The 17271-nt window shown below is 34.3% G+C and overlaps 1 protein-coding gene across 1 annotated transcript in view; it reads left to right on the forward strand.

The window, feature by feature from the left end:
• Positions 1 to 1769: 1769 nt before the first annotated feature.
• LOC136029987 (transmembrane protein 135-like) overlaps positions 1770 to 17271 on the forward strand; it is a 60966-nt gene continuing 45464 nt past the window's right edge. The window contains exons 1-3 of the mRNA XM_065708572.1: positions 1770 to 1947; positions 5885 to 6015; positions 10265 to 10391. Coding sequence (XP_065564644.1) covers positions 1813 to 1947; positions 5885 to 6015; positions 10265 to 10391 — 393 coding nt within the window. The 5' untranslated portion in view covers positions 1770 to 1812. The remainder of the gene's footprint in view (positions 1948 to 5884; positions 6016 to 10264; positions 10392 to 17271) is intronic.

Below are 17271 nucleotides of genomic sequence, written 5' to 3' on the forward strand. Positions count from 1 at the left end.
ATTTTCATTGTCCCAGGGCAACTGTCACGATTCATAGTCTTCAATGAGTATACTTTTCCATGGATTCAATCTCCCCTTAGGTGTTTAGGCTTTCTGGCTGAATGTGATTTTATGTGCTTACAATTTTCTATAAGTCTTCTTTTTGATCTTTTTTAAGATTTGCAACCAATAAAAGAAAAATTGACAATAACTGATACACATTCATTTAAATAGATCGATTTTTCATCTTCCTGGATGTCAAAATTCAATTTTACTTCCACTTCTACCAAGACACCCGCTCCTTAGCTTTTAAGCTAGCTGGCAGCTTGCTCCCTTGCCTTATGACTTGACAAAAGATTTAGATTTGTGCCATTGTCTGTCCTATATTTACTTTTTCGTTGGAACTTAACTATCTGTTTAATGTTTATTTTGACTGTGGTGACCCAGATTTTTATTTATTGTCCTTGACTTTCTTTTAGTGGCTCCGGAATTTAGAATGCAATAAATGGTTAGCGAACGCAATATCTGGCTTTCGAAACTCATAGGCAAAATAATTAAGGCGTTTTTTTTGCCTGTGTCGACATCATATTTGTAACTGAAACTTAATCTATCTTTAACATTCCTAACTACAGCTTCAGATTTTATTTTGACGATTTTTTTTTATAGCCTAGAGCGGTAAATTACATAAAGAGCATAGAAACCAATTTTTCAGAGGCTACCTGTCAGATCTATGTATAAATGAAGAAAAGACAATCGCCTAGCATATCTGTATCTAATTAGAGTAAAAGGTACATATAATCTTTGTTATACCTCAAGGTCGTGTCTGACGTCTTCATGGTACTGAGTTAATTACCAAAAACCAACGGAATGTCTTGAACGTTTTTTTCCTCCGAAAGTTTATGTGGGTCTCTTTGGTTAATACAAAGCTACCAAGCACCTGAAAAGAAAAGAAAAGAAAGTCTAAATTTAGTATTAGGGAAGCCTGGACATTCGTGGGCGAATTGAGGTCTCCTCGCCCAAAATCGATTGATACTTATCAAATATTTCAAGTTTTCATGAGAGTAGAAATAAAGATAAAATTTGTCTATTATAAAGCCCCCGCACCGATCTATCGACAGCGCGCCGGCATGGAGAAAATTTCGACGTTGCGCCAGCGTGCTGCTGGCCAAACAAAGTTAGAAATTGGTCTATTATACAGATGCCAGTGCCAGCGTGAAGGAAAATTCTGGTGTTTCGCCAGCACACCGCATATACCGTCAAAACGGCTACATGCTGTCAATGCCATCAGTGAAGAGCGTCGCAAGCCTGTCTAATGTTTTTGCAGAGATGTTTTTATTTCGGTGAGCTAAGCAAGATAATAGGCCAAGCAGTTTTGTAAAATTCTGTCAATATTGATTTCTTACCAAAAATGAGAATGAGAGCTGTCTCTAAGCTAAGCTTTAAGGGAGATGTCGAGCTTGCGGCCCCCCCAAAAAGAATAATACGACACTTCCTTAGAAAGCTTTTTTTCTCACTTGCAGCAGTCCTATTAATTTTATGCAGCATAGTTTGGTAATTTATTTGAAGTGGAGTCACTGCAATGAAAATTCCCCTTTATTGATTTTATTTTTCTTTTATAATTCCATTATGATTCATCTTTTAATATTTCACTTTTAAGATCTTACACCTTTAAGAATGATTCCCGTCATAGTTTCACGTCGTCAATTCAATGCAATCGGCAATTGAAAGCTAAAACTTGCAAAAATATGCGGCGAGAGAGACGTATAAGATACTTACATGCGTAGAAGATTTCAAAGCATAATTATCTATACAAGGAACCATTCTATAGTTGAGATGTCTGCCAGCAAGCTAATTTGTAGCTGCTATGATGCTGGTCATCCGTGGACAACATCGTGTGCTGATTCTGCCGTTGGTGTGGGAGCTATAGCATTTAAGCAAAGCCTGAGAATATACACTTCTGTCTATTTAGTAGGGTATCTTTTTGATTGCTTTATAATCAGGTCTAGAGGTAGGCTACAGTTAGTAGCACCTGTACAGTAAATTTTCATAACTAATGCCAGTAGTAGATTCAGGCCTTATAATCTTGGAGAAGGGTATGGTGTACCATAAGTGTATAAAAACACCCCTTTCCAGGCTTAGAATCACCTCTGATGGATACAGGGACAAGTTGAGCAAAATAATGGGTACAATTCTAGTTAATTGACTTCTTGCTATCTCTGAAAGGGTTTAGGTTAGGAAACTGAAACTTTCAGTGATGGGTCTACAGGCTAAAATATGTCCTGGGAAAGTATTTTGAAGTACCTACCTCCACTCCTTCTCCCTCTAGAGGGCCCTGACCTTTAAAAATATGTGTGTTATAAAAGTGAAACCTTGCATAATAGATCTTCTGCTTAATTGAAGTACAACAAAATTGTTTTCAGCTTCATAACTTTGCTCAATTCCATTTAAAAAGTTTTAAAGATATGCAAATACATTTCCTAAATTTTGGAAAAAGAACATTGATATGGCTCAAAATTCTTCTCAAATAACAGGAATTGCATTTTCAGAACTAAAGGCAGAGAAAAAGCAACTAGTAACTGAAAATTAAGGTAAAATGTTGTTTTGTCAAAATTTCAATAGGTATGAACCTGTCATGTAGGCAAATTTCAGGGTCCTATAGAGGGAGAAGGAGTGGAGGTGAGTACTTTAAAATACCTTCCCAGGATATACTTACCTTAATTACCTTACCTCAATCCATTTGATTATTCTCAGTAAGCCTGAACTTCTTATTACTTTGACTCCAGAATTCATTCTCAGTTATTACTTGGTGCACATAAACATGGGATAGATCAGTTTTACAAGTGGAACAATTATTCTACATAACTCAGTACCAGTGAGGAAAGCAATCCAACAGGGTGTTATCTTGTCACCACTGACATAATAATAGAGTTCTTGATAGCCAGATTTCAGCAAAAATGAGTTTTATTTTCCTGGGAATGGATCTCTTGCTTTTAAATTATGCAGATGTTATTTTCAACACAAACCATTACCTTTCTAGAATTATAGAAAATTTTGATATACTTAGAACAGCATATAAACAGAATGGTTGCATTTAATGCTAACAAAAGTGAAGCTTTTGCATTTTGCAGAAAAGAAGCAAATTCATTAGACTATGTTGTCAAGCGTGGTGATGATGATGTTGTTTTATCCAATGCTATTGTTTATTTAAGAAGACCTATTGGGTTGAGTATGGTTTTTACACATTCCCTTCAGATAAATCATTTTGGAGAAAAGGCAAGAAAAGTGTATAGCATTCTATTTCCAACAAAATTATATATACATATATATATGTATATATATAACTAGCAGATTTGAGCCTGGCTATACAATGCTTTGGTTATACATCATTTTATAGCTATGTTTTCATTTTGGAATATCTTTTCCTAAAGTAACAAAAGACAGCTCCACTCAGATTATTATAAATATGCAAAATTTCAGCTCAATTTATGACTATGGACAAGGAATTTGTAGGTATTGCATTAGTTTGGTGTTGCAGACTCCATTGCAGCTTTCATCAGGTGCCAGATGGATTTTTAAGTCAATCGAGTCCAGTAGCCTTGCCATTGTGATTTGTCCTTAAGTTTTTGTTCCTTTTTGTTTGTTTGTTTATTCCATTTGTGGTTTTATTCTATTTTTCAAATGTGCAATAAATTTATCTATCTATTGAGAATGTAATGACCACATCTTTTGGTAATAGCAACCATGTTTTAAATATTTCAGAGTTGTGTTTGTCTACTAAACAACTCTCTTCCAAGCATCAAAAATGTGTCAAAGTTGTCCAAAAGACTTGCCAATATCTATTGGAAATAGCTTATAGTCAATGATATTGATGAGAGTTGGTCTAATGTGAAAACTGTAATTTTGCATGCTGAAAAGTCATGCACCAGAATTTTGGGGCTAAACAGGACAAAAATCTGTCTTTTTTAACAACTGAAATAAGTAAGTTAATTAACAGAAAACACCAAGTATGGAATCAGTACATGAAGAAGAAAACTTCAAAAACTATTAAATCTTTACACTTTTTGTAACCAGACAACCAACCATATCAAGCAGTTGAAGAGAAGGTTTGAAGAAAAATTGGCTTAGATGTTAGGGATAATCCTAATTTTTTCTGGCATTATGCCTCTCAAAAATGTCACCTCAGATGTACAATCCCTGATTTCCTGCACAATAGTCAGCCAGTTGCTGATCCTATGCTGAAAGTTGAAATTTTAAACCAACAATTTGCATCTTTTTTTTCTTCCAGTTTCAGCATTGTTTTTCCCCCACCTCCTATATATGATGTATCACATAACATGGAACCTATTTTGATTAATGATACAATAGCTCTAATGGAACTTATGTCCTTCAAAATGAATAAACCTGCTCTTGTATCCTCCACAAATGCCAAACAAATGACACTAGACAAATGTCTTGTGTCAACCTGTTTTCTCACTGTTCAAGTTATCATTAAATCTTTCCAGACTACCTCTGGATTGGAAAACAGCCCATATCATTCCAATATTTAAGAAAGGTAGAAAGAGCCTTGCTGAAAATTACTGACCTATTAGAATGACATTAGCAGTTGTTAAGGTTCTTGAAAGAATAATCAATTCTGTAGTTATAAGACACATTGAAGCAAATAATCTCTTGCACAGCTCACAGCAAACCTTTTGTCCTGGAAGGTCTATTGATACCAATCTCCTTGAATCATATGGTCATATCTTTAAGTTATGTGGTACAGGGGTGCCTGCTCACATGATTCTGCTTGTCTTTTCTAAAGCTTGTCACAAGCAACTTGCAATCAAATTGCATGCTATTAAGCTTGAAGGGAAGGCCCTGCTCTGGATCCTTGATTTTCTTTATATACAATCTTAATGTGTTCAGTTATTTGATGACACTGGCAGATATATTCTTTCTTTGGCCAAGCATGTTTTCAGTGGAGTTCCTCAGGGAAGTGTTTTGGAAACAACAAGTCAGGGAAACTCAACTGGGAAACTATGGATAAGCACAGTGCACTGGGTCACTAAAGAATCCTGAATACAACTCACATTATCAACTCTAGAGCTGCACAAGGAGTAATGCTTAGATTGCTCAAAGCTATAATTTAAGACAACATGTTTCTATTAATCAGATTACCACGTTTCTCTCCTTTATTATCCACTTTTAAAAATGATTTTAAATAATATTTTGATAAATTATATACTCAATCTTAGAAAGAGATAATTTCCAGACTGAGAAGATAACCAGTTTAATATAATATATTTGCAAGTGATTGGATCCTTTTATTTCAAAAAGCATAAAAAAGGAATTGAACAGTTTTTATGCTTCACTTGGTTGCTGTGTTAGTTGTGTATTTTTTTATGTATGTACTGCTTTCCCTTGTTAATCTAGCAGCAATGACAACAAAATTTTCGCTGTTTGATAATTTTGGTGTAATTCCTTTTATTGACTAAAATTAGGACTAGGTTGGACTATTGTTCTAGATTAGGCTCAAGTATAGCCCAAGTTATTTCATAGGATCTGTCAAGCTTGAACAGTGCCAGACATACAGTTTTTAATCATAAACATACCAAAGTTTTATTAGTGCAGGAGGGCAAGGGTGCTTGACTCATTAGAAGAATTTTGCCACAGTAATAGAGAAGAATATTGTACAAAATGTTGACTTTCAATGTGCGAAGCAGTATTTATATGCATATATAAGTGCTAAATAGAAACAAACTACAGAACACAACATTTTTTGTACCAAAGACAACAGGCTGTAATTCAACCCCCTTCTCATACTCCAATGCTTATTTGTTAACTAACACTTTAAAATCCTGCTCTTATCCTTTATTAGACTAGGGGTCTAATTTGTACACAATTATTTATAATTAATTTATTTTAGTTGTCATATGTGGCAAGAGGAAAGAAACCTGTTCCAGCAGATATAAAAAAGTTGCTTAGAGGGATACTTCAGTCTTCAGCATTTCTTGGTTTCAATGGATTTGGTTTCATTGGAAGTTTCTGTGCTGTCAGGTAAATAAGTTTAAAAGTTACTCCTCATAATGTTCATCATCAACACTCTCTGACTGTATATAATATGTATATACATAGTATCTGAATGTGTATAATTTGTGACAGAGTCCTGCAGAATACATCAATGAAATCTTACAGGAAAAATACGAATCTGTTTATTTTCTTTGATAGGAGCTGGAAAGCTCTTCTCCAGGGTTATCAGTATGACCTTTTCTCTCCCCAAATGCAAAAAGGCAATTTTTGCACCCCATACTTATATGCATACTTATATAGCTAAAAAATTACCAAAGAACTATGTTTACAATAGTCGCACTTCAGTGGCTACATCCAGGCATATACACTGGGGAGGGGAGGTGGGGTCCTTCAGTCCCTTTCTTACTTGTCCTCCCCAATATCCTAAAACATCTGTACTTTTATTTCTATCTTGTATTCCTTTTCTGATAGTCTTTTTTCAGAAATTTGTGTAAACAAAAATAAAAACCAAAAGTGCCTTTCTCATGGTGTTTCTGATCAATTTTCTGACATATTACTCAACAACTATGTCCTTGTATTCAGCAACAATCTGTAGAGTGTTACAACAAGTATGTCCTTGTATTCAATACCAAGTTTGTGGAGTGCCCAACAACAAGTTGAAAATGACACATTGAAAGTGTTTCTTTCAGATCTAAGACGGAAAAAGCTTATCTAATTAATGTAATATTAAAAGACAAAAGACATTTTACTTTTGTAGGGTGTTAACATCCCTCTACCACTTCCGCCCCACTTCTAGAGCAGAAAGGTAGGCACGTTGCACATTGTTTGAAGTTGAATATTAATGATATTTTAAAGCTATATTGCTGCAGGTCTAGATTTTTCCTTTTTTTCACATTTTTGTTGTGTTATATACTTATATTTATACTTAATATTATACCTTTAATTTGTACCTTTGTTTATACTTAGATAGCTAAAAAAATTACCAAAGAACTATGTTTGCCATAGTCCCACTTCAGTGGCTACATTCAGGGATATACATAGGGGAAGGAAGGTGGGATTTTTCAGTCCATTTCTTACTTGTCCTCCCCAATATGCTAAAACATCTGCACTTTTATTTCAATTTTGTATTCTTTTAATGGTAGTCTTTTTTCAGAAATTTGGTTAAACAAAAAAAAACAAAAGTGCCTTTCTCATGGTGTTACTGATCAATTTTCTAACATATTACTCAACAACTATGTCCTTGCATTCAGCATCAAGTCTGTTGGGTGTTAAAACAACTATGTCCTTGTATCCAACAGCAAGTTTGTGGAGTGTCCAACAAAAAGGTGAAAATGACATATTGAAAATGTTTCTTTCAGACCTAAAAATTAAAACAGGCAGAAAAAGTTTATCTAATTAATGTAATATTAAAAGACAAAAGACAGTTATTTTACTTCTGAAGGGTGCTAACACCCTCCACCACTTCCGCCCCACCTTTAGAGCAGAAAGGTAGACACGTTGCACATTGTTTGAAGCTGAATATTAATGATATTTTAGAGCTATATTGCTGCAGGTCTATCTGCTGCAATCTTGCTGCAGAGGTAGAACCAAATTGTTCAGTTGTTCTTATCATTAGATGCATTGGATGCTAGTAATAGGTGTTACAGTTTGAGACCATGTATTGTAGCTTTACCTTGCACCTGTTGTGTTTTTAAAATCAACAGATTAATCTGGGGTAGGTTTCGTGTTTTGGAGAAAAGTCACAAAATGCGTTTTTGCACATTTTGCCATAACAGATTTGGCATTTGTAAAGGTAACAATATTTATTTGATGGCAGAAAATACAGGAAAAAGGTTGGTTTGAATCCGGAATAGTTCACTTTGAGACAGCAGTGACAAATGCAATGACGTTACCTACTATCAACGTTTTTTTGCTATTACGGATTTGGCATTTGTAAAGGTAACAATATTTCTTTGATGTCAGAAAATACAGGAAAAAGGTTTGGTTTGAATCAGAAATAGTGCACTTTGAGACAGCAGTGACAAATGCAATGACGTTACCTACCATCAACGTTTTGTTGCCATTACAGATTTGGCATTTGTAAAAGTAATAATATTTATTTGATGTCAGAAAATACAGGAAAAAGGTTGGTTGAATCAGAAATAGCTCACTTTGAGACAGCAGTGACAAATGCAATGACGTTACCTACCATCAAAGTTTTGTAGCCATTACAGATTTGGCATTTGTAAAGGTAACAATATTTATTTGATGTCAGAAAATACAGGAAAAAGGTTGGTTGAATCAGAAATAGTGCACTTTGAGACAGCAGTGACAAATGCAATGACGTTACCTACCATCAACATTTAGAAAAAAGATAGGTATGTAGCGAATAATTCGAACTGGAATAACACTCGAATTTTCAATCTATATAAATTAAAGACTTAAGTGGATTTTCGGTATCTCCCCCAATTTTCCTCCGTTGAAATTGCCAACTTTCTAGTCAAAATATAGACGCGTATGCCTTGTTAGCACCAGAATGATACAAGGCTTTTCAACCTGTGGGATAGAAGGAACAGAATGGGTCTGTGGTCCTCCCCACTCTCCCTGTCAGCTTTTTAGCAAAACTGAGGCATGTTGCACCTTGTTTGAAGTCAAATACTGCAAATTTGTATCATTGTAGGCACAAGGTGTGACTGTGGCCTCGCCTTGAGTTTAGGGTGTTGATGTATTTTTCTCTGTCTGTCATAACCTTTTTCTTTGTTAGATTCTATCAAAAAGATGCAAGGTAGAAAGGCAGAAAAAAATATCAACGTCCCAATCCTGAACTAATAAAATCTCATTGATTGGCGATAAGAAGAATTTCATTGTCTGAACCTATTTTTCAAAATTGAGTGACAAACTAGCAAGAACTAAAAAAACCCACAACCTCAATGTCACATTTAAGTGTTTTAACAAAGTATAAAGCTTTTTTAAATGCAGGAAGATTAAAACTAGCCTTATTCTATGTAATTATGGGTATAAACTTCCCTGTTTTTGTTGCTGTTTTTATATTTGGAGTTCATACCAAAAATTAAGTGATAGGATGTCGGAACACAAATCATCAATCAACAAAGTTATGAAGCTATTCCAAAGGCTTGAGAGTTTTGATTCTGCCTTGGCTTAATACGTCTATGATAACACATCGGGGCTATAATACGTTATGATAACAAATTTAGGCTAGCCTTATGCCGCGTTTTATTTGATCTTGATTCAGTGTAGTTTCAGTCCTCTTTGCTTAATAGCGTTTTTTTACGTATTTAGTTAGGTCAAAGCCGTTTTATTCGGGATATCTCGTAAGGGACAGTACCGTTTTCCGTAAATAGATCCCCAAAATCGAAACTTGTTCGTCCAGGTAGTTTCACCCTTGTTTCATAAAAATGACGTCAGAAAATATTTACCTGGTGGATGTATTTTTCCAGATATGTGCACGGCACTGTTTTTCTGTGCCTACTGTAAGGTATAACTCTAGCAAATTCCAGTACTTTGTTTCTTTTTGAATCCTAAAAAAAGCCAGACTTCACTTTCAGCATTCCCAGATGGGTAAATGTATGACAGTTCGTATTATTGACTTACCAATAAAGTGAATATACTACTCGATGCCTTTTTTATGCTCTTTACGAATATAATAATCGCTTCTATTGCAAATTCAAATTTGAGCACCTTTTGGTCTAACCTAACCTTAAAAAAGTTAGTAACTCCTAAGAAGCATTCGCAGATTTTGAATACTTTTGCCAGTAAGCTGCCTAGCTCTTTTCTAGCGTTTTATTTGTCAAAGGTAGTACCGAAACGAAACAAAACGAAGGCTCAAATAAAATGGAATTATGCGAAACAAGACTGGAAACGGTAGCCCAAATTAAAACTATTTTGTCTCAAATAAAACGTGGCTTTAAAATTTGGAGATATTGAGTTGTGGAAGCACTGGATATAGGGCCATTCAACTTACCACAACAGAGTTGTACACCCTACTCCTCAGAACTGAGTGTGCCAGATATAGTGTTTGTTCTGTTTTCCTTTATTTCAGGTTGCACTTAAGGTATTTCTCTCGTTTTAAATAACATTTTCACGCCTTTGCAATTACCGTATCCAGGGTTTCTAGGCTCGTGCACCCTCTACACTTGCTGAGCTCTGAGACACTTACTAGTTGGCCCCCCCAGGCCAGTGTCAATCAGGCCCATGTATTAACACAGCCCTGCTTGTAGTTTTAAGAAAGAACATGTTTTGAACCTTGAAAATAGTGACAGATTTGTCTCTCTTTCAGATACTTTTCTGGTGGGTTCACAAAGTTTAACGCTGGATTTTTACCAGCTTTCATTGGCTCGTTCCTTGCAATTTTAATAGAAAGGCCAAGCAGACGAGGGCAACTTGCTTTGTATGTCACTAATGTTGTAAGTCAGTATTCTTCATGGTGCTTATAAATAAAAAATATAGGTACACACATGTTAGCTGCACCGATGCCATACTAATTGACTTGACTCTTTTGATATTTTTATTTTCAATATCTAATTGTTTGAAATTACTTGAAAAATTATATTATGAAAATACCGGGGATTTGAAAGTCCCAACCAGATTTCCCATCGCTTCCCTCTGTACGTGTTATTATTTTCTTTCCCACAATGAAAATGAGGCGAAATATATGATAATCTTGATGTAGAGCTTTAAAAGCGAACTTTTTTTTGAGTAACGAACTTTTTCAAATTATTAAGTTATTGGCTTATTGCAATAGAAACTTATTAGTCCTGTGAACCAAATGCATAAGTGTTCACAAGCTTATCAAAATCGTAAAAAACGGTAAATTTTTTTTGAACCATTAGTTTATTTGAAACTATACGTGAACCATGAAACCGTGAATTATATTTCGTCGTAAAAAACGGTGAAGCTATTTATACCGTAAATTGGTTTGAAAATATATTTTAACTGGAAACTGTGCATTTTACTTCACCATAAAAAATAGTGAAGATATTTGAAACTGTGAAGAAAAATAGAAAAAAAATTTTCATCTTGAAGATCTAAACCAGAGTCCCCAACCCTTCCCTATGCACACGCCTGTCGTTTCCTTTTCAACTGCAAAAGAGGCAAAATGTGCAATAATTTTGGTGGTAGGGTATTAAAAAGGCGCTATTTTTGAGATATTTTCAACTGTTAAGCATAGCCTTTCTTGTAATGTTTATAACATCTACTGTGTACACCCTCACGAGCAATCAATCTTGACCAAAACATTCTTTTGTACTGAAAATGATTTTTACTTGTACGAGCTTCGATAAAAGTGGAGGTGTTTACATTACTAACCTACGATCAAGGTGAATATACCACTCGATGCCTTTTTTATGTTTTTTCCAAATATAATAGTCGTTTTACTTGAAAATTCAATTCTAAGCCCTTTGTGAACCCTTTTCTCCTTTTTTGGCTATATAAAAGTGTTAAAAACAACAATTCCTGCTTCATTATATGCAGATTAATTGTTAATTAATTAATTAATTAATGAGCTCGTTAGTTTTAATGCAGATTCATTGTAGTTAACATATTTTGACTGCAGCTTGTCTGTACTTTATCCCCAATCCCCCTAATGTGCAAATATTTAGCTCGAGTTGTTTGTTTCCCACGTGTTTTCCGATTCTCGATTCCGTCACAGTCGATTCAATTTACGGGTACACCGGTTTAAATAAGAGTGGTAGTAAGAGCTTAAAGCAAACACAGCAGTTTTTAACGATTTATTGACTGTTTATTCAATTTAATCGTGATGCATCAACGGACGTAGATTATATAATTTTAGCAAAAGGGAATTATAATCAAATAATAAGCTTTCAACCAATGTTCTATAACAGAATAATATCATGTCCTTATTTTTCAGCGTTTGTTTTAGTGGAAGTTGTCATACATTTGTAGAAAGGGGTACCAAAGAAGGAGGGGCTATCCGGACCAGAAATTACAGCACGAACTGTTTCCAATAGACAGAACATTTAGGATCCTTTAACTTAATGTTTTTTGGTTTTATTCCAATGAATACCCGAAATATATACACCCTGTATCTCGTTAAGGATTCAAATTCAAGACCATACCCTTCTAGAGTTGAATGTAAAGTACGTCTGTGTATCTGAAGCAGTTAAATAATGTAAAATTTTAAGATTGGACATAACTAAAAAGGGTGCTCTTTTCTTTATTCCTTCTTTGAGGTGAATGGAGACAATAATGTTCAATTCCTATGCACTAGGTTAAAAAAAAGTTCAGAGACGAAAAAAATTAAGAAAAAATAATTAGAAAAAAACTAAGATATAATATGTTTCAGTTAAATTTCTGAGAAAAAAATATTTCTTATGTTTTGGTTATGCTGTTTCTTTATATCATTGATATTGGTGCTAGATGCAGGATTTTCCTGCAATATGGTTGCAAATGCAGCAAAAAAACTATATGGTTGCATGAAAAAAACTAAAATATAATATGTTTCAGTTAAATTTCTGAGAAAAAAATATTTCTTAGGTTTTGGTTACGCTGTTTCTTTATATCATTGATATTGGTGCTAGATGCAGGATTTTCCTGCAATATGGTCGCAAATGCAGCTACCGAAAAGCATCGTTTTATGTTATGTCGAAATGAAAAATGAATTTTGGCTACCCTTACCTCATTTTATTTTATGATAATTTAAATTTTGTTAAAAACTGGATTAATCTGAGACGGTCAATATGGTAGATTATAACCTCTTTTTGCTAGTAGTATTATTTGGATTAATAGTCCCATTTAACGTTTTTCGAGAGAAAAAAAAGTCTAAAATTAGCTCAGTCAGTACGATAAGATAAAACACTTCACATATCAAAGTCGAATTAATGATTACAGTTCTTGTTTGTACAGTAAATAATCAAATTTTAAAGCTCTGCTGTTGTAAAATGACAATGAATTTGATTTCCTTTTCATTTCAGACAGTTTTTTGTGTTCCCCAAAAAGGCTAGGAAAATGGAATATTCAATCCCCTCCCATGAAATCTTTCTCTGACTTGTAAAGACGTGATAAAACTGAATATAAACTAAATTTTTGATGAGTTTTCTTGGACTTGTGTACCCCTTTCCGCCTGAAAGCTAATAACCCCTCCCTCGAATAGAAATCCCTCCCCCGAATAGAAATCCCCCCTCGCCTGCCTTTCTATCTTTTTCTCTTCCTCTCTCACTCTATCTCTCGGAAAACGGAACATTTATCAATTGCGATATAGTCTGTCCTCTGCTTGTCTATTGATTTTTTGTTAGTTGTGACTGTTTTCCTGGATGTTGGGTATCAAGGCTGCTCTGCTGCTCTCTCTCTCTCTCCCTCTCTCTCTCTCTCTCTCTCTCTCTCTCTCTCTCTCTCTCTCTCTCTCTCTCCCTCTCTCTCTCTCTCTCTCTCTCTCTCTCTCTCTCTCTCTCTCTCCCTCTCTCTTTTTCTTTCTTTCTCTTTCTCTGTCTCTTTACAGAATAGTTACAAAATAACAACATGGAAGTAGAAAGCAAAGGGATGACTTACGTTGGCAAAAATGCGTGAGGTTGTTTCCTTCTATAAAGAGGGAGGGAATTTACCGGAACATAAACAAAACCCAAAAACAATTGCCGTCTATTACTACCCAAAAAAATCATCAGATTGATTATAAAAAAAAAACATAAGTGAAAATGTTATCTGTGTTTATTTTTTTCTATCGTTTTTTATCATTTTACTGGCCGCTGTTGGTAAGGGCACAAAAGGTATATTCCTGATCAGTTTTCTTAAAAACTATCTTATCTTCTGCCTACTATCGTTACTCTAACAATTTTTAAGTAATAAAATATAGTTTTGAAGAAAAATAATCTGGTTACTCTTGTGAAATATCAGGTTTGATCCAAAGGTAGTTTAATTTTAATTTATATCTCAGATTAAATAGCTTTAAGTGTCAGTCAATTCATGGTTGTTTTGAGTTTTCGAATCCTCCTGGTTAGAGTTGCACATTCAGTGATTCTAGTCGTTTTTAGCTCCTATTAAACCCAGATTAATGCTCTTGGTTTCTCGCTTTTATTTCCAAAAATAAATTTAAAACAAAAATAAAGTAAAAAAGTATATATAATTTCTTTTATAAAGATAAAAATAAAAAAAAAAAAAACAAGTAAGATATTCGTGTCAGCGAATTGCTGCTTAAGCATGCCAAGAAAACTAACATTAAAAGTTTAAAACTTGAAACTTTTGGAAAATCTTAGAGTGAGGAAATCTAAAAATGTTCTTGATTAGATATCACATGTTTAGAGCTTTCGATAGACACGAAGAAACGCTATAAGCCAATGACTTCCCTCTGTTTTTTTTTTATCAAAACAAAATGATTTTATATAAAAAAAACCTTTTCTTGGTGAAAAAGAAAGGAAGAATACCAGACGGATTTGCTTCAATGGCTCATTGAAGGTGTTTTGGTCTTCTCACAATGATGATGGTGTTTGATGCTATATTTGTGTCTAAAAATGGCGAAATTAATGTGATTTTGGGTGAAAATAGTCTCTCATTGAGCTGTACCATTTCGTGAAAAAAGTGACAACATTAATCGAAATAATATGATAGTATCTTATGGTATATCATGTGATCATATGATACTTTGATGCTAATGATGCTGTTTGGTGCTATATTTATGTCTAAAAAATTGCAAAATTAATCTGATTTTGGGTGAAAATTGTCTCTCATTGAGCAGTACCATTTTAAGGGTTACAACATTAACCGAAATAATATGATAGTCATATAATATATTATATGACCATATATCATATGATAGTATTTTCAAAGTGACTAAATTAATCAAAATAGTATTGTAGTATCATAATTTGTATCATATGATCATATGATATTGTGTCATATGACTGTATCATATGATAGTATTTTAAAAGTGACTACATTAATCGAAATAATATGATATGATCATATGGTATATCATATGACCATATGATAACATATCATATGATAGTATTTTAAAAGTAACTTCAATAATCGAAATGATATGATGGAATCTCTTGGTTTATCATATGAAATCATATGTTAGTATCATCGATAGTATTCTAAAAGTGACTACATTAATCGAAATAATATTATAGTATCACGTGGTATACCATATGATCATATGATATCGTATGATAATATATCATATGATAGTATTTTAAAAGTAACTACATTAATCGAAATAATATGATAGCATCATATGGTAGAATAATATGATAGTATCAAATCAGCTAAAATCCGCGTTTTTCATGCTAAGAAAGGTTTTGGATAATAAAATGTAATTTTAAAAGCTTAGTGAATAAACTTCAATTATAATCTTTAATTCGGAACATAATTTTAACCCCTCCCCCCGAATTATTCAGTCAAGTAATTCCAGTCCATGTAAATATATACATATAATCCGTAATGCACAATGAGTTTCTTGTGATGACTGCGAAACTATAGGTGAAAGTAAATGATTCGGTTTCAAGTCAAGTTGTGTAAACCTGTGTATTGAATGTTACTTTCACATATTTTGTTCGCACAGACTCAACTGTGTTTTCTACACTGTTTCCAACTTCTATAGTATCGTAGCCACCCTTCTAAAAAATTGGTCAAAAATAACTCTAGCCATCTCGTGATTCCTTATCTATCGATCTATATAAAAATAAGTTGTCTGTGTGTCTGTGTGTCGAGTGACGTCATGTCATCAGGTCGTCATGTCGTCATTATGACGATGACGTCATTAAAGGTATTTAAGACATTCTTTCACGGAAAAATGTTTAACTGTAAGAAGATCGTGGACGGAAAAATGTTTAATTGTAAAATAACTGAAGAACCTACAATGGCAACAGCCGAGGAAGCTGCTCAAAAGACAAATTTTTAATTGTAAGAAGATCGTGGACGGAAAAATGTTTAATTGTAAAATGACTGAAGAACCTACAATGGCAACAGCCGAGGAAGCTGCTCAAAGATTCTATACCAAAAAACTTGCGGCTGATAGAGAAAGTAAGAAAAGAAAGCGTGCCGAGGAAAAAATAAAAAAAGGAAAAAAACTGAAAAATAAAGGAGAAAAACAAAACTAAAAAATAAAAATAAAAAAAAAACTAAAAAGGTAAAAACTCAAGAAAAAAACTAGAAAGAAAAAAAACTAAAAAAAAACTAAAAAAGTGTAAAAACCAAAGAAAAAACTAAAAAGAAAAAAAGGGAAAAACACAAAAATTTATTTCATCATATACCAATTCAAAAACGAATGTATATACAGACCGGGACACCGGGACACAAATGACGACCGGGACACAGGGAATATAAATGATGACCGGGACACAGGGACACAACTACAACGGGGACGCCGGGGGGCACAGAGGGATATATAAATGACGACGGGGATACAGGGGATGTTCGATTAGCAATCACCATCAACAAAGCTCAAGGGCAATCATTAGAATCATGAGGTATAACTAAAAAAACTAAAAAAAAGGTAAAAAACTAAAAACTAAAAAAAAGACCAATTCAAAAACGAATGTATATACAGACCGGGACACCGGGACACAAATGACGACCGGGACACAGGGAATATAAATGACGACCGGGACACTAAAGAGAAATTACAGACTGGTACACCGGGACACAAATGACGACCGGGACACAGGGAATATAAATGACGACCGGGACACAGGGACACAACTACAACGGGGACGCCGGGGGCACATGGGGATATATAAATGACGACGGCGACACAGGGAATGTTCGATTAGCAATAACCATCAACAAAGCTCAAGGGCAATCATTAGAATCATGAGGTGTAGATCTGAATACGGATTGTTTTTCCCATGGACAATTATATGTTTCATGTTCAAGAGTCGGTAAACCTGACAATCTATTTATATGCACAGACAATGGGACAACGAATAATGTTGTATATTCGCAAGTTTTACGTAGTTAAAAACATATATGTATATCTATCTATATTCACAGGTGGGACACAGGGACACAACCACAATAGCTCGTAACGACTTACGCGCGCGGGGGGGGCCTGGGGGGGGGCGACAAGCGCCCCCACCAACTAGGTGTTGGGGTGGCGCGAAGCGCCACCCCAACAGCTAGTAATTAATAAGTATTTCAAACTAGTTTTTCTCTTTAATCATTAGAGTCTTATTCTCATCTTAGCTAGTGACTTATGCATGCTTATTCTTTTTCAGTTTTTTTTTTTTTTGCTTTTGAATTTACATTTGTAGTTTGGTGGAATCCTCTAATAAATATGAGGTGCTTTCTTTTATAAGCATTTAATTCCTTTTATTGACTGGTCGCGATCTATTT

Source organism: Artemia franciscana, chromosome 8, assembly GCF_032884065.1.
Source record: "Artemia franciscana chromosome 8, ASM3288406v1, whole genome shotgun sequence".
NCBI classification, from domain to species: domain Eukaryota; kingdom Metazoa; phylum Arthropoda; class Branchiopoda; order Anostraca; family Artemiidae; genus Artemia; species Artemia franciscana.